We start from the raw sequence: 24,923 nt of genomic DNA, 5'->3' as shown, positions 1-24,923 counted from the left end.
CTGCCAAGTAGCCACTTGATCCTGCTGCCTTTCAAATAAGGAGCATCTGGTTGGTTAGGCCAGGCAGGTGATGTTCCTGACCCCCTATGATAGGTAGGTCACTGCGGAGAGTGACCAACCCCCTTTTAGAGTTATGGAAGAGCTCCCATGTGGGTGGGTCCTAAGATTTGTCCCACAAGACTCCACAAGGAACTCTCTGCAAGACATCTTCTGCCCCTGGCCTCTGGAACTGCTACTGGTCTTCTTCTGGAACTGAACAAGTCTACTTCTGGTAGGAAGGCTCCCACTGCAGCATTGTTTCTCCAGATCCTGCAAGAATTCTTCAACATCCAAGGCTGTGCATCCTCCAGGGTCCCAAGGGGACTCTGTTTGCACCAGGAAGCACAAAGGAATCTCCCTTGGAGTGAAGGAGTCACTCCCCTGCAACCCCAGGCACTGTCGACAGATTGGTGGAGTCTGCTGTCTCTAGACATCTAAAGATTCTGCTTCAAAGGTGGTGAGTCTGTGGCCTCCTATGGGTCCTGCTTTTCTTTCTCTCCAAGTTGGGAGACCTCCTGCCACTGGACTGGCACCCCAGTGCGCAGCGACTGTTGCACTTGCCAAGGCTTGTTAGCTGTTCATCCTGATATGCAGTCCTGTTGGCATATCTGTGTGCTGATGGCCAGCTCTGACCTCTTCTCCTGGGTAAAGTCTCCTGGAGCTTGCTAGTCCCCACTACTTTGCAAACTTCTCTTCTGCTCCTATTTGCACTTGCCAGCGCTTGTTGGTGACTTGGCTGGTCACTGACCCTCCTGCAATCCGGTGACCATTGGGGGACCACTCGTAGTGGACTCCTGGGATCTTCATCGAATGCTGGACCCGGCAGCTGAACTTCTTCTCCTACCGATTTCCAGTAACTTCATCTTCAGGAGTTTGAGCATTGCCACCTGGGCACCTCCCTGGATGCTGGACTCTGTCCCCTTCCTTTGCAGGTCCTCTGCGTTCGGAATCGGTCCCTGGGTTCCACCGGCTAGCCCACAGGTTGTGACAATGGCAGGACACTCCGAGGCATCCAGTCTTCAGAGTCCCTTCTCCCCTCTCCATCCTGGTCCCTGGTGTAAGTACTCCGGTGTTCTGGGTTTCCTGGGGTGGGGGCACTCACCATCCATCCTCTTGCCTGCTGGTTTCCTTGGGCTCTGCTGGGAAGGGTCCTGAATGCCACACATTTTTTGTGTTAGCCTATGGGACAACTGGCTGGATAACTAACAAATTCTTTGTTCTGCCTTCAACTGGCAGTGTTAAGCTCAGCAGCAGGAGGGCAGAACAGTGTCTCCGGATGGCGGCAGCTCTGGCTTGCATGTAGACCCTGCAAGGTTGCACAGGCAGACAAGGGGGATCCACTAAGGAACACCCAAAGTACATGGTGGTATTATACTAGCCCTGGGATTGCAGTAGTTGCATGATTCCAACATGTTTGATACCAAGCATGACCAGGTTTGGTGAAGCCATAAGGTAGTTGGACATCTTGTGATGACCAGTGTCTGCTACATACCTTAAAATGCCTTCCACACACTTAAAAAGCCCAGAAATGGAGTATGCTCATGCAGGGGTACCCCCACACCTAGGACCATGCCTCCTGCCCTTGGGCTGAAGGGCCTACCTTAGGGGTGACTTATATGGTCACAGTTCATTGCCCACGAAATAAGGTAAACCTTATGTCTGGGGTGAAAGGTGCATGCACCTTTTCACTCAGGCTGCAATGGCAGCCTTGTAGTCAGTTTGCATGTGCTCCCATGGGTGGCATAATCCAAGCTGCAGCCCATGGGGGACCCCTGGAGTACCACTGCCCTGGGTACCCAAGTAACATATACTAGGGACTTTCAGGAGTACATCAGTATGGGAAATGTACTTACCAGCCAAATTTAGGGGAGAGAACACGGACACTGGGTCCAGCTTAGCAGGGTCCCAGTGTTCTACAGTCAAGACACACTGACACCAGGCAAAAAGTGGCGGTAACTATGTCGGAAAGATTCTACTTTCCTACACTCCCTGCTGTACAAACTGATTGCTAGGGACATGGACTTCCCTTTCAGGGCCCTAGTTTTGAGGCACCAGTGGTCAGTGTTGTTTGTGGCTCTGCTCTTCTAGCATGGAGAGCCATGAAAAGAAGCTGACGTCTGCGTGCCAGGGTGGCACCCAATATAAGACCCACAATGTCATGTCCGGGTCGGGCGACAATGGACAGGGAGCCAATCAATGCCACCTAACAGTGTACTGTCAAGATCTAGACTGTTGCGGAGGGGATAATTAAATTTTGGGCCACGATAGTTCAGTTTGTAGTGCTTCCTTTTAACCTTACCAGCACCGCTTGGGTGTTCGCAAAAGTGATGGCAGTGATGACAGCCCATCTGTGGAGGTCAGAGGGTCCAATCTTTCCCAACCTCAATGATTGGCTGCTGGAAAAGAGCTCTGACTAGTAAGTGATCACCCACCTCTAGACTACAGCGGACCTCCGGCATTCGCTGGGGTTCACTATCAACATGCAGAACTGTATTGCTCTCACTTAAACTAAGAGGACACGATTCCAAAAGAATGCATCACTCAGTCTAATTAATTAATTTATTAAGGCACTTCCCAAATATCAAATGAAAGTCACAAATATGTGAGAATAAGCATATAAGTTAAATGCAGCAAAACTTGTATATACAAAGATAAATATACCAAGTGGTCAAGATTTAAAACGAAATATACAATATATCAGTAGAGCATGTATACATAAGCTAAATAATCAAGATTTAAAATACATTACCGATGGGGTAGACACCATCATCCTCTCCAACCAAACTGGAGGAACACTTTGATCAGCCAAGGCAGGAGACAACCCCCCGAATGGGATCAAGAGATCCTGGGCAGCTCGTCCACTACACATGTGAGTTCCTGTCATAGCGCCAAGTCTCCCAGTCTCCCCGTCTTTCATACCTTAAACAAGCTCAAGAAGACCATTCTAAAACACCCTTCCCTCTGTTATGAAATTAAATGCTGGCTGTACTTTATCGGCATTGAAAACACCAAAAGAGCTTGCCAGGCTCCCCATGCTTGTTCTGAGGCAGAATTTTACATTCATCTGTATAAGTCCGTCTCAACCTTGTAAGTCCGCATCCCCATAATTTGTTCCAGCACAGTCTGATCCTAGTCTCGTGGAGAGAAAAACAAGGTCTGTGTGGATAACAAGTTGTGTGTGGGAAAAACACCTGCTTTGCCCTGCAACCGTGGCAGAGCACAAAATGGAATCACTCGCACAAAATGGAGTCGATGTTCAAACATTGAGTCAGTGGTTAAATATACCTGACTGCCGCTCGAACACTTTCATCTGAGCCATTCTGGGTACCATCCAGTTTCAGGCTTATCCTTTGGAACGGTGAGTTCAAGGTATTCTGACAAAGATTCCGATTTTTAGCCCCTATCCTGGATTTCGGTGAGACTGTCTTTGAGACTGTTGGGCCTTATAGCATCCGGTTTGTTATTCATGCCTGCTTGTATATGCAGCCTCTGAAGTTGGACCTGAAGTCCCAGTTGCGCAGCATCGGGGAAATCTCTCCAACCTGGTCCATATCAGAGGGAACATCAAAAGATCTGCAGTGGTGACTGATGAACCACGATTGGAACAGCAGCAGACCGCTTTTCCTTCCCCACTTAGAGATCACAGTAGTGACAGATCTGTCACTCCTATGTTGGAGTGGCCATCTGGGAGAGGTGGAGATCAGAGGACTCTGATCTTGGGCGGAGTCTCCGCTTGCTATTGTCTTGATGGAGTTGAGAGTGACCTGTTTTGCACTGAAGGTCGCCCTCCGTTCCATAATGAGGCAGCTAGTTCAGGAATTCATGGACAACACCCTGGCATATGATATTGCAACAAACAGTGCAGGGTGGGATTGAGGACCCGGTGCCATGAGGCTCTGGGCCTCTGGCCATGGCAGGAGTATCTGTTCATTTTCATGCTCGTGCAACACGTAGAAAACTCTCTGAACGCCAGGGTGGATGAACTCACCGGTCACCTTGCAGATCACAAATGGCATTTTTATCTGGAGGAGGTGCAGGGTTTCTCCCGCAACTGGGGAGATCTTTGATTAGATCTATTTGCCACCAGTGAATGCACACTTCAGTGTGATGGTGCTTGCAAGGCAGCTCTTGCTTTTAGGCATATTTGTCACATATGGACTTCAGACCACCTGTAGGCCTTCCTGCCAATACCACTCCTGCCAGCGTTCTCAAGAAAATCAGGAACAACCAGGCCCACTTCATTCTCGAGGGCACAGAGAGTATGGTATTGAGAGCTCCTGAGCATTAGCATTGTCCTCTGATCAGGCTTCAAGAGGCTGTCCTGTTGCAGCAACAGGAAAGGGTCCTGTACCCGAGCATGCATTTGCTCCCCCATCATGCATGGAGATTGAGCAAAGGCTGCTTACAGCCTTTGACCTCCTTTTGGAAGTCTACAAAGTCATTCTGGCAGCCAGGTATCCCTCAACTAAGACCGTATATACCTGATATTGGGACATGTTTGTTGCTTTGGTGCACTGCCAGACATGTTGATCCTTTCAGTGCACCTTTGTCCAAGGTGGAATTGTTTGTTTTATCATTAGCCCGGCAAGGCTTTGCTTTGGGCACAAAGGGTATCTTAGGGCCATATCAGCTTTCCTACGGTTGCCGAACCATTTCATTTCTGTTTAAGTCACCAGTTGTGAGACTTTTCCTGAAGAGACTTCAACACATATTTCCTCCGAAGTCCTTCATTTTGCCCCAATGTGACCTTAACTTGGTTTTTAACTTTTTAATGTTTTCTCCCTTCAAGCCCATGCATAGTTGCTCTGTGTGTCTCTTGACCTTCAAAACAGTCTTCCTAGTTGCCATTATATCGTCCAGGAGAATTAGTGAGCCTCAGGTGCTCTTTGTGCACCCCACATACACCAATTCTTTCCAGACAAACTGATCTTCTGCACCCCTCTTTCCTTCCAAATGTGGTGACGCCATTCCACATCGGCCAGACCATCATGCTGCCGACCTTATTTCCTCTATCTCACTTTTCTAAAGAGATGGGGAGGCTCCATCACCTGTTGAACTCTTCATTTGGTTCACTGCTGCAAAGAAAGGGAAAGCCATACAGAAACAGACTGTCTCCAAATGGGTTGTGCTCTGCTTTAGGATCTGCTGTGATTTGACCACAAAGCAAGCCCTGTGGACTTTAGTGTCTGGCTGGACTTTTTTTTGTCACAGGCAGGCTACTTCGCAAAAAGTGAAACCATCTGATTGGAATAATTAAAAAAGAATTCAGTTAGAAAAAGGGTGAAAAATCTTCCTAGTCCAAAGACCCATTCAGGTAAGTCTTACTAAGACTTACATGAATTGGTCTTTGAAAAAGCAACTTCTTGTATTAATGTGTTTTTTCATTGTTAATTTCAAGCAAAAAGCTAGAGAAAATCAAACTGCTCTACACATCATTAAATTGCAGTTGTCTAATGATTCCATGAATCGGCAACAGCATCAAGAAATAGTTGATCCTACTTCTCGCATTGACCATGAACTTTTTAAAGATCATTCAAGACAGAGAGAGTCTGAACATGAACAGGAATGGAAATTTAGACAGGTAAATATACTTAATTATTTTCTACTTTAAGGATTCTTTCATCATCCTAATGTTTATTTGGAAACTTAAAAATATATGAAACAAAATACGTTTAAAAAATAACCAAACTTGTTTGTTGAATTGTACTTAATATGTAATGTCTTAGGTTGCCCTGTTTATTTATAAATGAGTTATTTGTAAATATAAACATTTTTGCTAAACAGGTTCAATTTAGTGTATTACACTCTGCGATCTAACTGATCGTGCCATCACCTCCATGACCAGTGATTCTGTGAGGTGGATTAAGCCAGGTTGTAAAATGTTTTTGGAGAGAAAAGTCCAAAAAAAACTTGAGTTCAGTGTTTAGCATCCCATTGCCAGGAACCAGAAGCATGAACTGACAGGTCTAAGTCATGATAGGAAACTGGAGGAAGGGTGAGACTGTTCAAGACACAATGTCAGTATTATGGTTTTGCTTGTGCAGCCTCACTGCTAGCATTGCCCTTTGTTCCTTTTCTTTTTCTTTTCTAGTCACAAGAGTAGGTTATAATTTCCTATAAGTGGAGATACTTAAAAAAATTGCCATTTCTAGCCTTCCTTATTCCACTTGAAGGACATTTTTTTTTTTTTTATGTATATGCACTTTTTCCCTACAAAAATTGGCACTCTATGTATGTATGTGTACGTGTGTGTGTGTGTGTATATATATATATATATATATATGTATATGTATATATATATGTTAGATGGCATGTGTAGCTGCAGGTACACATGCTGTGCATTATCCTGCCATCTAGTGTTGGGCTCGGAGTGTTACAAGTTGTTTTTCTTCGAAGAAGTCTTTTCGAGTCACGAGACCGAGGGACTCCTCCCTTTCGGCTCCATTGCGCATGGGCGTCGACTCCATCTTAGATTGTTTTTTTTCCGCCATCTGGTTCGGACGTGTTCCTCTTCGCTCCGTATTTCGGTTCGGAAAAGTTAGTTAACAAACGGAAAATTAGACGGTATTGTTTGCGATCGGTATCGGGTTAGACATAGCACATCGACACCAAAGAAAAGAAGAGCTCCGGCAGCCCTTCGGGGCTTCCACTCCTCGACGGGGCCTGGTCGGCCCGACCGTGTGCATCTTCAAGGCTCATGGAACGGACCCCATTCCGCTTCTGCCCCAAATGCCACGCTAAGTATCCTTATACAGACCAACATTTGGTCTGTAACCTGTGTTTGTCCCCCGAACACAGAGGATACGTGCGAGGCCTGTCGGGCATTTCGGTCCAAGAAGACGCTGCGTGACCGGAGAGCTCGAAGGCTTCAAATGGCGTCGACACCGGCCGGGCACCCCGACGTCGAAGAGGAGGAGACATTCTCCATCCCAGATTCGGACTCGGACGAGCCCGAGAGTGAGCAGCCGACGAGGCAACAAACTGTGAGTAAACCAGCCCCAGCCAAAACTCACTCAAAAATCATGAAGGCCCAGGGGACGCCACCGCCGACAGGCCATGGCTTTACCCGAAAGCACGGTGACCAAGCATCGGCACCGAAAAAAGGCACACAGCAGCCGAAGACATCCGACTCCGGTCGAGATACCGGCTCAGAATATACTCGGCACCGAGATACCGGCTCCGACCAAACTCGGCACCGAGAGATCGGCACCCCGAAATCGAAAAAGGTTTCTTCGGAGCCTAAAAAGACTGCTGAGAAGGTTTCGGTGCTGAAACACCCAGCCTCGGAGCCAAAACAAAGCTCCTATACGGAAGAACAGGGCCTTTCCTCACAACTACAAGGCCACAAGTTTGGACAAGAACTAGAGATGGGAGAGCCAGATCATACACAGAGGAGGCTCCATATACAAAAAGACACGGGGAAAATAAGAACTCTTCCCCCAATTAAAATGAAGCGTAAGCTCGCATTCCATGAAACGGAAATGCAGCCCAAAGCAAAGGTGGCTAAAGAAAAAACACCACCACAGTTTTCTCCACAGCCATCGCCACCAATCTCACCACATCTGTCCCCAATAGCAACACCCCCAATGATGCAGTCACCAACGCACACAGGGATGAGCCAAGTTGACCCAGATGCATGGGATCTATACGATGCACAAGTCTCTGATAATAGTCCGGACTGTAACCCAGCAAGGCCATCACCACCAGAGGACAGTACTGCTTATATGCAGGTGGTTTCCAGGGCAGCTACCTTCCATAACGTAGCATTACATTCGGAACCTATAGAAAATGATTTTCTATTCAATACCCTGTCATCAACACATAGCCAATACCAAAGCTTGCCAATGCTACCAGGCATGTTAAAACACGCCAAACAGGTGTTTCAAGACCCCGTGAAGAGCAGAGCCATCACACCTAGGGTGGAGAAGAAATATAAACCTCCCCCTACGGACCCTGTTTACATTACGCAACAACTAACTCCTGATTCAGTAGTAGTAGGAGCAGCCCGGAAAAGGGCAAACTCACAAACTTCTGGGGACACACCACCACCCGACAAAGAAAGTCGGAAATTCGTTGCAGCAGGCAAAAGGGTGGCAGCACAGGCAGCCAATCAATGGCGAATTGCCAATTCGCAAGCCCTACTGGCAAGATACGACCGGGCACATTGGGACAAAATGCAACATTTCATTGAACACCTTCCCAAAGAGTTTCAGAAGCGTGCCCAACAGGTTGTAGAGGAGGGCCAAAGTATCTCCAACAATCAAATAAGATCGGCTATAGACGCAGCAGACACAGCCGCCAGAACAGTAAACACGGCAGTCACCATTCGGAGACACGCATGGCTATGCACCTCCGGATTTAAGCCAGACATCCAGCAAGCTGTGCTGAATATGCCTTTTAACCGACAACAATTTTTTGGGCCGGAGGTGGATACAGCTATAGACAAACTAAAGAAAGACACTGACACGGCCAAAGCCATGGGCAGGCTCTACTCCCCACAGAGCAGAGGCACTTATAGGAAGCCACACTTTAGAGGGGGGTTTCGGGCTCAAACCACAGAACCTTCCACCTCACAGGCCAGACCCACATACCAGAGCCAATACCAAAGAGGAAATTTTCGGGGACAATATAGGGGTGGACAGTTCCCTAAACCAAGAGGGAAGTTCCAAAGCTCAAAAACCCCACAAACTAAACAGTGACTCCTACGTTAAAAACCCCCAACACACAACACCTGTGTGGGGGGAGACTCACAGATTATTACCAAAATTGGCAAAACATAACTACGGACTCGTGGGTCCTAGCCGTTTTCCAACATGGTTATTGCATAGAATTCCGACAATTACCACCAAATGTGCCTCCAAGAGCACACAACATGTCCAAACAGCACTTAGATCTGTTACAACTAGAAGTCCAAGCGCTGTTACAAAAAGAAGCAATAGAACTAGTACCCAACCATCAAAAAGGAACAGGTGTTTACTCCCTGTATTTCCTAATTCCAAAAAAGGACAAAACACTGAGACCCATATTAGACCTCAGAACACTAAATCTTTACATCAAATCAGATCACTTTCACATGGTGACACTTCAAGACGTGATTCCCTTGCTCAAACAACAGGACTACATGTCAACATTAGATCTCAAGGATGCTTACTTCCACATATCCATACATCCTTCCCACAGGAAATACTTAAGGTTTGTAATCTAAGGCATGCATTCCCAATTCAAAGTGTTACTGTTCGGGATAACAACAGCACCAAGAGTATTCACAAAATGCCTTGCGGTAGTAGCTGCTCATATCAGGAGGCAGCACATGCACGTATTCCCTTACTTAGACGATTGGTTAATAAAAGCCAGCACTCAACAACAGTGTCTTCAACACACAAAATACGTCATAGAAAGCCTTCACAAGCTAGGGTTCTCTATAAACTACCAGAAATCACATCTACAACCGTGTCAAATACAACAATACTTAGGAGCAACAATCAACACACAAAAAGGGATTGCCACTCCAAGTCCACAAAGGGTACAAGCATTCCAAAATGTAATACTAAACATGCACCCAAACCAACACTATCAAGTGAGGTTTGTGATGAAACTTTTAGGCATGATGTCTTCATGCATAGCCATTGTCCCAAATGCAAGACTACACATGCGGCCCTTACAACAGTGCCTAGCAACACAATGGACACAAGCACAGGGTCAAATTCAAGATCTAGTGTTGATAGACCGCCAAACACACTCCTCGCTTTAATGGTGGAATCCTATAAATTTAAACCAAGGGCGGCCATTCCAAGACCCTGTGCCTCAATACGTGATTACAACAGATGCTTCCATGGTAGGGTGGGGAGCACACCTCAACCAGCACAGCATTCAGGGACAATGGGACGCTCAACAGAGCCAACTTCATATAAATCATCTGGAACTGCTAGCAGTATTTCTAGCATTGAAAGCATTTCAACTGATAATAGCCCACAAACACATTCTTGTCAAAACGGACAACATGACAACAATGTATTACCTAAACAAACAGGGAGGGACACACTCATCACAGCTGTGTCTCTTAGCACAAAGAATTTGGCATTGGGCGATTCACTATCACATTCGCCTAATAGCACAATACATCCCAGGAATTCAAAACCAGTTAGCCGACAATCTCAGTCGAGATCACCAACAAACCCACGAATGGGAAATTCTTCCCCAGATACTGCAAACTTACTTTCAAAGCTGGGGAGCACCACAAATAGACCTATTCGCAACAAAAGAAAACGCAAAATGCCAAAACTTCGTGTCCAGGTATCTGCACCCTCACTCCCAGGGCAATGCGTTATGGATGAGTTGGTCAGGAATATTTGCTTACGCTTTTCCCCCTCTCCCACTCCTTCCGTATCTAGTAAACAAATTGAGTCAAAACAAACTCAAACTAATACTAATAGCACCAACTTGGGCACACCAGCCATGGTACACAACACTACTAGATCTGTCAGTAGTACCTCATATAAAACTACCAAACAGACCAGATCTGTTAACTCAACACAAACAACAGATCAGACACCCGAATCCAGCATCGCTCAATCTAGCAAACTGGCTCCTGAAATCTTAGAATTTGGACATCTAGACCTTACACAAGAATGTATGGAGGTCATTAAACAAGCAAGAAAACCTACTACAAGACATTGTTACGCAAACAAATGGAAAAGATTTGTTTATTACTGCCATAATAATCAAATTCAACCACTACATGCGTCTGCAAAAGACATTGTAAACTACCTATTACACTTACAAAAATCAAATCTAGCTTTTTCGTCCATTAAAATACATCTCACAGCAATATCTGCTTATCTGCAGAATACACATTCAACATCACTCTTTAGAATCCCAGTCATCAAAGCATTTATGGAGGGTCTAAAGAGAATCCTACACCCAAGAACACCACCAGTTCCCTCATGGAACCTTAATATTGTATTAACATGATTCATGGGTCCACCATTTGAACCCATGCACTCTTGTGAAATGCAGTACTTAACCTGGAAAGTTGCCTTCCTAACAGCTATCACATCTCTTAGAAGAGTAAGTGAAATACAAGCATTTACTATACAAGAAACCTTTATACAAAAACACAAACATAAAGTGGTTCTACGCACAAATCCAAAATGTTTACCAAAAGTTATCTCACCGTTTCACCTAAACCAAACAGTGGAACTCCCAGTCTTTTTTCCACAGCCAGACTCAGTAGCCGAAAGAGCCTTACAGACATTAAAAGAGCACTAATGTATTACATTGATAGAACAAAACAATTTTGCAAGACAAAACAATTGTTTGTAGCCTTCCAAAAACCTCAGGCAGGGAATCCAATATCCAAACAAGGCATTGCCAGATGGATAGTGAAATGTATTCAAGCCTGCTATATTAAAGCAAAGAGAGAACTGCCTATTACCCCAAAGGCACACTCCACTAGAAAGAAAGGCGCCACAATGGCCTTTCTAGGAAATATACCTATGACAGAAATATGTAAGGCAGCCACATGGTCTACGCCTCATACATTCACAAAACACTACTGTGTAGATGTGTTAACAACACAACAAGCCACAGTAGGACAGGCAGTATTACGAACATTATTTCAAACAACTTCAACTCCTACAGGCTAAGCCACCGCTTTTGGGGAGTAACTGCTTACTAGTCTATGCACAGCATGTGTATCTGCAGCTACACATGCCATCGAACTTACCCAGTGTACATCTGTTCGTGGCATGAGGCGCTGCAGATTCACATGCGCCCTCCCGCCTCCCCGGGAGCCTGTAGCCGTTTTAAGTTGATGAAAACTATATATTACATGTTGATAAAACTTGTAAATTTTTAAATATATATCACTTATAATCACATTATGTACATACATACTTGCTCCATTGCATGGGCACCTTTACTATATACACAACTCCTACCTCACCCTCTGCGGGAAAAACAATCTAAGATGGAGTCGACGCCCATGCGCAATGGACCCGAAAGGGAGGAGTCCCTCGGTCTCGTGACTCGAAAAGACTTCTTCGAAGAAAAACAACTTGTAACACTCCGAGCCCAACACTAGATGGCAGGATAATGCACAGCATGTGAATCTGCAGCGTCTCATGCCACGAACAGATGTACACTGGGTAAGTGACATTTTCCATATATATATATATATATATATATATATATATATAGAGAGAGAGAGAGAGAGAGAGACAGAGAGAGAGAGAGAGAGAGACTCTCTGACTATGTTCTGCAATTTTAGATAGAGAGAGCAAAATACCCATACATCTAGGCAGAAATATAAATACACATATAATATGTTCTGCAAATTACTCTGGGATCCAACATGTGGCCGGGGAAATTCAGTGCTTACAGTTTGGATGAGGATTTCCCTGGAACAGAACTGTGATTACAAGTACGTAACTTCCTTCTGTCCATTGTGGCATCAGAAGTCACTCATACGATTATGTGCTTGTTTCAAAAAGGTTCAGTCAGATATGCTGTTGGGCCCCGTTTCTCTGGGTAATGTTGAAAGTGACTCATAACAACACTAATGGGTTTTGACCTTAATATTTTAGAAATAAATATAGGGCTGCACAATCTAATCTGGCAAATGGACTACATATAAAAGGGTGGCTTTGTTGAAGATGCTAAATAGAATGGCAGTGTCCTTGTTGATAACATTGTGCTTTGTTTTAAATATCAAATATTGTATGCTCATGTTGACATCTTTTTGTTTAAGACTGGTCTACAAGAGCGAAGCAGATTGCTAAACTTTGGAGAAAAGCAAGTTCTCAGGAGAGAGCCCCTTATGTGGTATGGATAACTATTTCAGAATTTGCTACTAAGACTTACCTGAATGGGTTTTTGAAAAAACAACTTCTTCTATTAATGTGTTTTTTCATTGTTACTTTCAAGCAAAAAGCTAGAGAAAATCGAACTGCTCTACGCATCAATAAAGTGCAGTTGTCTAACGATTCCATGAAACGGCAACAGCAGCAAGAAATAGTTGATCCTACTGCTCGCATTGACCATGAACTTTTTAAAGATCCTTTAAGACAGAGAGAGTCTGAACATGAACAGGAATGGAAATTTAGACAGGTAAATATATTTAATTTTCTACTTTGAGGATTATCTTTCATCATCCTAATGTTTGTTTGGAAATGTAGAAATATATAACACAAAATAAGTTAAAAAAAAAAAAAATCTTGTTTGTTGAATTATACTTAATATGTAATGTCTTAGGTTGCCCTGTTTATTTATAAATGAGTTATTTGTAAATATAAACATTTTTACTAAATTGGTTCAATTTAGTGTGTTACACTCTGAGATCTAACTGGTCGTGCCGTCACCTCCATGACAAGTGGTTCTCTAACCCATTGAGTGTCAGTGACAAGTTACCTGTTACCTTCTCCGTTTCAGGAGACCTTCTGGCCCATTTCATTTTTTTATGAAAGCCTGCCTGGAAATCAGTCTTTCCACATTGTCTTGAAAGTCTCTGCGTGTCCTAGATGCTTCGAAATGTGTCTTGCTCAACTCCATTCAGATTGCAGGATTATGCTTCCAGGCCCCACACCTGAATAGATGGGAAAGTAGGGGTAGATGAATGCAGAAATCATCTTCTGTGTAAAACACACAAATTATGGGTTTATACTTGATAGTTCTTTTACAAACAAAGATCTTGATCTAGAACTTTATATATACACATATATTAGTTCGATGGCAATGTGTAGCTGCAGATACACATGCTATGCATATTCTTTCTGACATCTAGTGTTGGGCTGGGAGTGTTACAAGTTGTTTTTCGTCCAAGTTTTTTCAGAGTCACAGGATAGAGTGACTCCTCTTGGTTCCTTTGCGCATGGACATCGACTCCATTGTTAGATTGTTTTCTTTCCGCGGTCTGGTTTGGATGTGTTTCCTCTCGCTCCGAGATTTCGATTTGGAAAACCTCAGAAAACCTTCTTATTTGTCGGTATTGTTTCGATCGCGTTTCCGTCTAGCATCGAACCGGTAGTACCGTCGGAATCTTCTTTTACGCCCTTCTGGGCCTGTTCGGGACTACCATGTGGAAAGCCTGATGGATCGGACTCCATTCTGATTCCTCGGTGCCACGTGAAGTACCCCTATACAAACCAGCACTTGGTTTGTAATTTGTACCTTTCTCCAGACCATCGGGAGGAAGATTGTGAGCATGTTAGTCATTTCGATCAAAGAAGACCCTCAGAGATCGCAGAGCTAGAAGCCTCAAATTGTGGTTGAAAAGCAGTGAACATCTCAACGTCGCTGAAGAAGAGCCGGCGCAAACAGCAGTCTCCATCCGAGACACAGATTCCGAACAAGAGTCTGAAGACGACAGACCCATCACAGCTGGACAGTATGTGAGTACGTCTGCCCCTACACCCCTGCACAAAAGACATTTATAGGCCTTGGGTACACCACTGCCGGAAGGCCATGGTTCGGCCCAAAAAAAGAATGTTGGCGACCGTCCTTCGGGGTCGGCGCAGAAAAAGGCCACTCCTCAGTCTACTTCGGAGTCTAGTAAATCTGTCAAAGGCACAATTTCGGACTCCAGTAAAAAAAAAAAAAGGCCATTCTTCGGAGTCGAAAATTTGGCAGTCGGCTTCGGAGCCGAGACCTTCCACTACCTTTTAGGGACCAAAAAAACAACAAACTTCGGAGTCAAAAAAATCCTTATATACAGAGGAACAAAGACTTCAAAAAAATTGAGAGAATCCCATAAACTTCTAAGGAAGAGCTTGACATTGAGCCAATTTTACAAATCATGGATGAGAGACAATCCAGAATACACATCCATAAAGAGACAGGAAGAATTGTCACTGCACCTCCTTTAAAAAGAAAAAGAAAGCTGGCTTTCCAAGAGGAACTTGACTCTGTACAGCCAGCAGCAATGGTGCAAAAACAAAAGGAGAAGCCAATACCTCTTCATACTTCTCCTCCTTAATCTCCACAATTAACTTTCTCACCTCACAACAGCCCACCGCCAATGCCTTCTCCATGACATTTGTTATATTCACAGGGAGGTACGGCAGACCCATGGGATCTCTATCACCCTGATCCCATCCCAGATAATGACCCAGATACTTACCCATCAAAACCTTATATACCAGAAGATACCACTGCATACAACCAAGTCATATCCAGGGCAGCAGCTTATCGTGGGGTAATCATGCATTCAAAGCCATTGGAAAAAGATTTCTTATTTAATACACTATCTTCTTCACATTCCAAGTACCAGTGTTTCCCAATGTTACCAGGCATGGTTAAACATGCAGACCAAATTTTTAGCGAGCCTGTAAAATCTAGGATTATCACACCTAGATTTGATAAAAAGTACAAGCCTGCACCCTCTGACCCAGATTACATTACTCACCAGGTCCCTCCAGACTCAGTGGTAGTCAGTGCAGCAAGAAAGAGGGCAAATAGCCCGTCTTCAGGAGATGCACCTCCTCCTAATAAGGAGAGCAGAAAATTTGACGCAGCAGGGAAAAGAGTTGCTACACAGGCAGCGAATCAGTGGAGAATTACAAATTCTCAGGCACTTCTAGCCCGGTATGATAGGGCCCATTGGGATGAAATGCAGGATATTATACAGCATCTCCCAAAAGAGCACCAGAAGAGGGCACAGCATGTAGTAGAAGAGGGACTAGCGATTAGCAATAATCAAATGAGATCTGCCCTTGATGCTGCTGATACAGCTCCAAGGAGCGTAAACACTGCCATCACAATCAAAAGACATGCATGGCTGCACTCCTCTGGTTTGAACCAGAAATTCAACAGGCTGTACTTACCGTGCCTCTTGATAAAAAGCACCTCTTTGGCCCAGAAGTGGACACCACTATTGAAAAACTGAGGAAGGACTCCGATACTGCGAAAGCAATGGGCGCTTTGTACACCACCCCATATAGAGGTTCATTTCGCAGGCCACAGTTTCGAGGAGGTTTTAAAACACAATCCTCAGAGGCTTCCACCTTCCAAACAAAGCAACCACAACAAACCCAGTATTAACGAGGTGGGTTTAGAGGATCCTGTAGCGGTCAGTACTTCAGAATTAGAGGTAAATTCTAAACCTCTAAACAAACAACAACACAACCTAAACAGTGACTTCCTTCCTTCACTTCCACTCCTCCACTCCACACATCTGTGGGGGGGGAAGACTACAGCAGTTCCTCTCTCATTGGCAAAATATCACCACAGACAACTGGATATTATCAATTATCCGCAATGGCTATTGCCTAGAATTGATATCCACCCCTCCAAACATTCCGCCAAGTTGTCCCCCGAACATACAGTTCTGTTACAACAAGTACAATCGCTACTGTTCAAACAAGCATTAGAATTAGTTCCACAGTCCCAACCAGGAACAGGAGTACACTCGCTATACTTCCTAAATCCCAAAAAAGATGACACCCTCAGGCCCATATTAGACCTCATGCCCCTCAATCTATACATTTTGTCAGAGCATTTTCATATGGTAACTCTGCAAGATGTTATTCCACTACTGCAAAAACAAGACTTTATTACTGTTCTAGACCTCAAGGATGCATATTTCCACATACCCATCCACCTAGCACACAGAAAATACCTCAGGTTTGTCATACAGGAAAACACTACCAGTTTAAAGTGTTGCCATTTGGCATAACAACAGCTCCAAGGGTGTTCACAAAGTGTCTAGCAGTAGTAGCGGCATACTTAAGAAGACAACACATCCATGTCTTTCCATATCTAGACGATTGGCTAATAAAATCAAGCAATCCTACACAATGCCAAAAACATACTCGTTATGTGATAAAAACTCTGCACACACTAAAGTTTTCTATAAACTACCAAAAGTCACACCTTCAACCAGCACAAGTATAACCGTACCTAGGTGCTATCCTAAATACTCAAATAGCTCTAGCGTATCCAAATATACAAAGGATACAAGCGTTCGAAAATTTAATACCACTCATACAGCCAAATCAACAATACACTGTAAGATTTATCATGAAGATTCTAGGATAGTCCCACATGTAAGATTAAACATGAGGCCCCTACAACAGTGCCTTGCACAGCAATGGTTACAAGCCCACGGATAACTTAAAGATCTAGCGTGTATAGACCGCCAAACAGATATGTCCCTTCAGTGGTGGAATCACAGCAATTTAATGAAGGGGCGGTCGTTTCAAGGCCCTGTGCCTCATACCATAATTACAACAGATGCATCAATGATTGGTTGGGGAGCTCACCTAAAAAATCAGACCATTCAAGGGCAATGGAATGTCAAACGGAAACAGCTACACATAAACCACTTAGAATTATTAGCTGTGTTCCTGGCCCTAAAAATATTTCAACCTTTTCTCAAGCAGAAGAATGTTCTCATAAAAACAGAAAACATGAATGTATTGTCTCAACAAACAGGGAGACACATTAATCTCAGCTGTCCCTTCTATCCTAAACAATTTGGAAAAGAGCCATTCTCAATCAAATTAATCTACTAACACAATACATTCAAGGAATAGACAGTCAGTTGGCAGATCTCTTCAGCAGAAATCACCAACAGACACACGAATGGGAGATTCACTCCCAAGTACTTCAAAGGTACTTTCGAAGGTGGGAAACACCAGACATGGATCTATTTGCAACAAGTGAAAACGCAAAATGCCAAAACTTCGCATCCAGACACCCACATACCCTATCCAAGGGCAATGCTCTATGGATCAATTGGTCAGGGATATTTGCTTACGCTTTTCCCCCTCTCCCACTCCTTCCATTTCTAGTCAACAAATTACGTCAAACGTCACTCAAAATGATACTCATAGCACCAACATGGGTACGCCAGCCTTGGTACACAACACTATTAGACCTATCTGTAGTACCTCACTCCAAACTCCCAAACAGACCAGATTTGTTAACACAAAACAAAGGTCAAATCAGGTATCCAAACCCCAATGCTCTCAATCTAGCGTTTTGTCTCCTGAAGTCATAGAATCTGGTTATTTAAATCTTCCATCAGAATGTATGGAAGTAATTAAACAAGCACAAAAACCTACTACTAGACAGTGCTACGCAAACAAGTGGAAAAGATTTGTCTACTATTGTCGATCTAACACCATAGATCCACTTACAGAATCTGTACAAGATATTGTATGCTATTTACTTCATTTACAGAAATCAAATTTGGCTTTTTCATCTATAAAAATACACCTTACTGCAATAGCTGCATACTTACAAACTGTTCAGCATATTTCTCTATTCAGAGTTCCTGTTACCAAAGCCTTCATGGAGGGATTAAAACACATCATTCCACCCAGAACACCGCCTGTTCCATCATGGAATTTAAATATTGTACTTACCAGACTCATGGGACCACCTTTTGAACCCATGCGGTATTGCCAAATTGAATTTTTACAATGGAGGGTCGCCTTCCTTGTGGCTATTACTTTGTTAAGAAGAGTTAGTGAAATACAAGCCTTCACTCTTGAAGAACCTTTTTTCCAAGTGCACAAACATAAGGTTGTACTAAGAACAAATCAAACATTTCTGCCAAAAGTAGTATCTCCTTTTCACATCAAACACACAGTGGAATTTCCAGTCTTCTTTCCACAGCCAGATTCTGTGGCAGAAAGAGCTCTTCATACCCTAGATCTCAAAGGAGCTCTTATGTACTACATAGACAGAACTAAAGATTTTAGAAAAACCCAAAAACTTTTTGTTGCTTTCCAACAACCACATACAGGCAATCCTATATCAAAACAAGGTACAGCAAGATGGATTGTTAGATGTATACAACCATGTGAAATCAGACCAAAAAGACAACTTTTGATCTAAGGCACATTCTACATGAAAGAAGGGTGCAACAAAGGCATTTTTTTAGGAAACATACCAATGGTTGACATATGTAAAGCTGCTACATGGTCAACCCCTCATCCCTTTACAAAACACTACTGTGTTGATGTGGTGTCACAGCAACAGGCCACTGTAGGCCAAGCTACACATGCCATAGAACGGAAAATGTCACTGACCCAATGTACATCTGTTCGTGGTATGTAATGCTGCAGATTCACTTGCACCCTCCCTCCTCCCTGGAAGCCTGTAGTTTAAGTTTCTAACATCTGTACATATGTATATACATTTACATTTGCATGGACATTTCTTTTTATTTTCTATACTCTATCACTCCTTTCTTCACCCTCTGCGGGAAAACAATCTAACAACACATTCGATGCCCATGTGCAATGGAAACGAGAGGAGGAGTCACTCGATCCTGTGACTCTGAAAAGACTTCTTTGAAGAAAAACAACTTGTAACACTCGGAGCCCAACACTAGATATTGGAAGGGATATGCATTGCATGTGAATCTGCAGCACTACATGCCACGAACAGTTGTACACTGGGTAAGTGACATTTTCCATATATATGTGTATATATATATATATATATATATATATCTGTGTGTCCCACAAAAGAATTTAACTAAAATTAAGTGTTTTTTGTTCTCACACGGACACTTTAAAGCAAATAGTATAGTCCAGCAGATGAAGACTTTGTTACATGAACCTCAAAAGTAAATGTGATGTTAACAGAGCAGCCATCCCAAGTATTTATAGCAGTGTGTGAGACTTTTGCTGGATACTGCTAACTGTAGATCCGCACCTTAAGAATATCCCCATATGTAAGACTAGATCTGGAGAGTAATTTGGCAAATGTCCATCACACAGACCAATTGCTCGGTGGTGACTCCTTACCACCAGAAAGTAATGGAGCAGAACCACCCATTAGTGCCATCCTTGCTTGTTGACCTCAGTTCCTTTCCTTCTGTGCTCTTAAAAACAGATCCAGAGCTCCACGTCCATCTTTTCGGGCTTCCACCAACTTCAAAATGTCTCCTACAGTATGGTAGGGAAGATGCCTACCCTCCCCCCCCCCCCCCCCCCCCCCAATTAAAAAAAAAAAAAGTGACAAGATTGTCTTACCGAGGCAATCATGGACCCACAAAGCATTTCTCCCAGGTGCTTGGACTCTGGTCATTATTTTAAGGTGTGAGATAAGGGTGCCCTCATGCACCCAAAGGCAGTCTGGAGTGGAAGATAAAACTCTATTTCGGTAAACATGAGAAAAGTGTTGTGGTTGAATCATAGGTCCTGCTTCAATGCAATCTCATTCAAGACACTGGTCCCATGGATAGTCCTGTTTACTCTAGAAGTCTTTCAGTAAATCAAGGTTGAAAATGTGCAATAAGTACGTGAAAGCTAAGTGGAACTCAACCCCATCCTGCCATTCGAAATCCATTAAGAAGGCACAAGAGCGTGAATTGAAAGATCATACCCCACAAAGTTATAAGGTTCATACGAGGTGAGTAGGACTGTGTCTATAACAACAAGAACTTCACAAAATAGAAGCTTAGTCTTCCTATGTAATCAGTAACTGTTGGTTTGTTTCGGCTAGCTCACAACACCCCATCCAATACCCTAAACTGACCATGGCAATACATGTTTTGGGTATCCTCTTATACTCTGATTTCCAAGTAATCCCTGGAAACAGATCTTCACTTTTATTTGGTCACCCTTGAATGCCCAAGGTAAACACAAGACAATACGAAAATGCATTTTCAAAACATTTAATGAAAAGGTCGAAGTCTTGAATAAAAAGCATCTTCTGCGATTATTAGAAAGATGAGACATGTTATTGTAATCGGCATTGTGAGAATGGTGAAAAATATAAACAATTCATTCTGTTTAAATAATAAAATACTGTTCTTATCAAACTGTGACAAAGGTGCATAATTTCCACTGTGGTTCGTCCAGCACAAAGGGGTTGTCTCATATGAGCACAGAAAAAGAAAACAATTAATCTTGTTCCGATTGTATGTCCCTAAAGTGAATGTGCAGACGACTGGAAGACAATGTCTTCTAGGAATAAATGCATATATGGTACATTCTTGTGTTAGTGACAACAACATTTAAAAAGGCACCATTTAGAAAAATATGTCAAGTCAAAGCTGAATCTGATATGGAGACCTAATGTGAGCCATGCAACAAGTGCTTTCTGATTCCAATCATGTCCGACAACTGGTTTTAATGTGTCCTGAACTGCTTTAGTGGCCTTCAAGGAGGCCATGCTGCAACTCTCTCATATGCTTCTGTCCCACTTTGGTGTATCTTAGTGCAACAGCAAGCCGAGAGGGCTCCCAGCAGGATTTCCAGTAGTAATCCCTCCCTGGTGCCAGCTGCCCCCTTGGAACTTGTTCCCTGGTCTGTACCAACACTTGTTCATAGTTCTACTGGTGGTTCCATGCCAGTCCTTTGTGGTCTGGCACAGATGGCTAATTCACCAGCCCTGGACCAAACTCTGATGACAGCCTTGGAACTCGAACTGATATTGGCCCACAGTAGGCCTATGTCATGGTACAAGATTACTAAAGAGGAGCTAGTCATTATACAGCCACACTCTATCTCAATACCAGTACTATAAGAGACTCAAAGCCTTATTTGGATCTGCCTCTGGAGCAGTTCAGAGTACACAGAATGCTACCTACGATACCAATGATAAAAAAGCTGATGACCTGCTCCACCTTACTATACTGATGAAGTGAAAAATCTGCATTTACAGAATGCCATTGGGCTTGATACATCTCCAGAGACTGAATTGGACTTGTTGCCTCAGCCACCAATAGAAGAAAGTCTCTTTCACAGTATTAGAATGAAGTACAGCAGAAGTGCTAGACCTAAAGTTGCCTCCTGTTGCCATTTGATCTAATACATGCTAAGGTGTTCAGGTCAGTCGACCTATGGTCAGACATCATAGACCACACCCCACACATTCCAATTTATTGACAAAACATCCTTCGCCTAAAACCTAATGGTACAGGCTTTAACAAGTAAAGTCACTCCCTATGCCTTTCTGTCAACCCGTCAGTGTCAAGATATATTGATGCCTTTGAGAAGAGAGTGTTCTCTTATGCTAATTTAAACTCAAAAAGTGCCTTCTTGGTGGATACCCCTGTGGTTTAAGGGACATGGCCAGAGAAATGTTGCCAGCTGTTGTGGAAATCTACACAGTCTCACTGGCTCAAATGATACAGGATAGGATGCCGCAAAGTGCCTTGCAAGCTTTGCTAGCTTTAACATATTAGACTCTATAGGTAGAGCTGCTGGCACTAGTGGCATGCTTAAAATGAACGCATGCCTGGGTAAGGGCAACTGTTTTGAGGGGATGTCCAGGTATCCTTGATGGACTTGGCCTTTGATAACTCCAGATTGTTTGAAGAGAAGGCCGTTTCAGCACTCGAGAAATTTAAGGACAACCGAGCCACAGTCTGAGCCTCAAGTCTCCTGCCTCCCGATAAGCAGTTCCACCAACAGTAGAGCGAATTCTAGTAGAGACTTTGAACTACAGATTCATCAGCTTGTGAATTTTCTCAAGTGCTAGAATTGATCCAGAAACTTTTGTAGCAACTCCCTGTAGCGTCAGGTGGTCTCATGCTGCTCGATGTCAGATTAATCTCCCCCTCCGCTGACATCGCCTAACAGATCATGAATGGCAGTTAAACTCAAAGGTGGCAGAGGGCATGTTTCAGCAATTAGGAGAATCCTTGCTCAATCTGTTCACCACTATAGAGTGTAGAGAACTCAGAGTGTCAGCTTTTGTGCATTGGTGTTACCAATGCAGCTCTCCATTGGAGACACCTTCTGGCTGGATTGGTGGTTGTGACGTCTTTATGCCTTTCTGCCCCTACAGCTCCTGCCCACAGTAACGTAAAGGATCAAGAAAGACTGGGCTCAAGTCATCCTAGTGGCCCTTGACTGGTCAAGGAGAGTGTGGTACCAGGAACTTTTGCCATGCGCATATAACCTCCAATTCGGCTGCAATTTTGTGAGCAATGTCCTCTCCCAGCAGCAGTGCTATGCCTTGCACTCAACCCTGAACAATCTACTCCACCGTGTGTTGAGATTGAACAGCTGCAGTTAATGGCTTTTGATCTCCTTCCCAAAGTGGTGTCATCTTGGCTGCCAGGCATCCATGAACCAAATCTGTTTACACAAGACACTGGGAGAATTTTATTGCCTGGTGTTACTCCTAAAACATCCAGCCTATGCAAGCAGCCATCAAATGTTCTCCTGTTTTGTTTGCCTTTAGCCTAGCAAGGCCTTGCTATGACAACAGTAAAGGTTAGTGTTTGGCATTTTTACATTTCCCTGACGAGCCATCCTCCTTCAATTCATCAGTTCGGAGACGTTTTTTGAAGTGGCTGATCAACATATGCTAACCTTTTGTGCTGCTGCAGTGGGACCTTAACCTGGTTTTCACCTACATGATGTGCACCCCTTTTGAACACATGCACAGTTGTTATCTTCATCTGCTTTACATCAAGACAGTGTGTGAATATTAAGAAGATGAGTGAATGTGCTCCAAGCATTGTCCCTGGTACTACTATACATCTTCCTGGACAAATTAGTCAGTAGATTACCATCAGAATGACCTTGTTTTTGTCAGTTTCTCTGGGCCTAAGAATGGCAAAGCAGTGCAAAAAGGACCATCTCCTGAAGGATTGTTTTATTTATAGGATGTGCTATGGGCTAGCCAAAAAGTACCCCTCCGTCTACCCAAGGTTTGCACTCTCGCCCCTCATCCCCCTTCTCAGCGAAGGGTGCTACCACTGCACTGGTGCACTGTGTGCCAGTCATGCTTATTTGCTTGTCTGTAACATCTGTGACCCTCCACATGTTCACAAAGCATTACTGCTTCAATATCCATGTCCAGCGGGATGGTCACTTTGCCAGGTCTGTCCTGCAGGATTTCGTGAGCCATTCCACAGGCCCACCACCTGAGGAGTTGTACTGTTTTGGTATTTGTTCACAAAGTGAGGACTCTGCACTTAGTAGTCTCCCTCAGAAGTACAACATACTTAGTCTTGTTAGCATTTGTTCTGGTATAAACTCTAACAGCAGATTCCTTACTGACCTTCCTTCCATCCTTCTGTGGAATGCACTCATTTGATCATTAAAAAGAAGCCAATCTAAAAATCTTCACACAACACTATCTTATCTGAGTTTAATTGCTCTTTGTCTGTCGCAATGGAGAGAGATCAGAAAAAAAATGACATTCACACATGGAGGTGGTACATAAATGGGGGGGCTCCAACATCCTATCCGAGGTGAGACGGATCCGATCCAGTGGGGAGCTGCATGACAACACCTAATGATGTGAGGAAATTGCTGCAAAAGTTTCTGGACTCTGTCTGGTGCCTGGGGAAATTCACAAAGTGAAGAAACTGCAGTTAGAGTCTCTACCACAAAAGACATTGCCAAAGGTAAGGAACATGATTTTCAGGGTTTGTTACAGGGGGTCTAGCTTACATGTCTGGCCTTTCAGCCTCTATGGGAGAAGCAAGCCCAGTACTTTTGTGGCAGAAACATTTGTGGTGGGCAAGGACATTCACACTAGGAGGGACTGCTTTCCTTTGAGTCTTCACCTGCTGCATCAGCTGCCAAGCAGCTTAAATTTGCTCTCACAAGCCACGCTCAGCTGGTAGGAGGCAGGATAGATTTCCTCCTCTGCAGAGCATCCATCACGTTTCACAAATGGGTCTTGCTTATCTGTTTAAAGGGACAAAGCTATGTGTTTTATTTTCTCCTGTCCAGTTTTCTACCTCCATCAGAGAGTGCTTATCAGTGGACCATTATTCAATCTTTCTGCAAGAAGTCAACCTCCTGTTGCCCAAGGGTGGTAGATGCGGGTAGAGGAGAGGGGTGCTGTTTTTGTTACTCCTTCATACTGAAGGACAGAGGTCTCCGGTCTTAGTTGGCATCTGCCCATTGATGCCTTTCTGAGAAAAGGCAAGTCCAAATGATCACCTTGCCTCAGATTCATTTTTC

General features: G+C 43.8%; 1 protein-coding gene across 11 annotated transcripts in view; it reads left to right on the top strand.

Moving 5' to 3' along the window:
* Nucleotides 1-24,923, top strand: part of KMT2C (lysine methyltransferase 2C) — a 1,516,687-nt gene that overhangs the window by 949,241 nt on the left and 542,523 nt on the right. For all 11 annotated transcript variants that reach the window (XM_069211124.1, XM_069211114.1, XM_069211120.1 and 8 more), the window contains 2 exons: nt 12,788-12,861; nt 12,964-13,146. In XM_069211124.1, the coding sequence (XP_069067225.1) occupies nt 12,788-12,861; nt 12,964-13,146 (257 nt within the window). The remainder of the gene's footprint in view (nt 1-12,787; nt 12,862-12,963; nt 13,147-24,923) is intronic.

Source organism: Pleurodeles waltl, chromosome 10 (genome assembly GCF_031143425.1).
Source record: "Pleurodeles waltl isolate 20211129_DDA chromosome 10, aPleWal1.hap1.20221129, whole genome shotgun sequence".
Lineage (NCBI taxonomy): Eukaryota > Metazoa > Chordata > Amphibia > Caudata > Salamandridae > Pleurodeles > Pleurodeles waltl.
The sequence above is the reverse complement of the archived record's forward strand: the minus strand, read 5'-3'. Positions and strand labels throughout refer to the sequence as shown.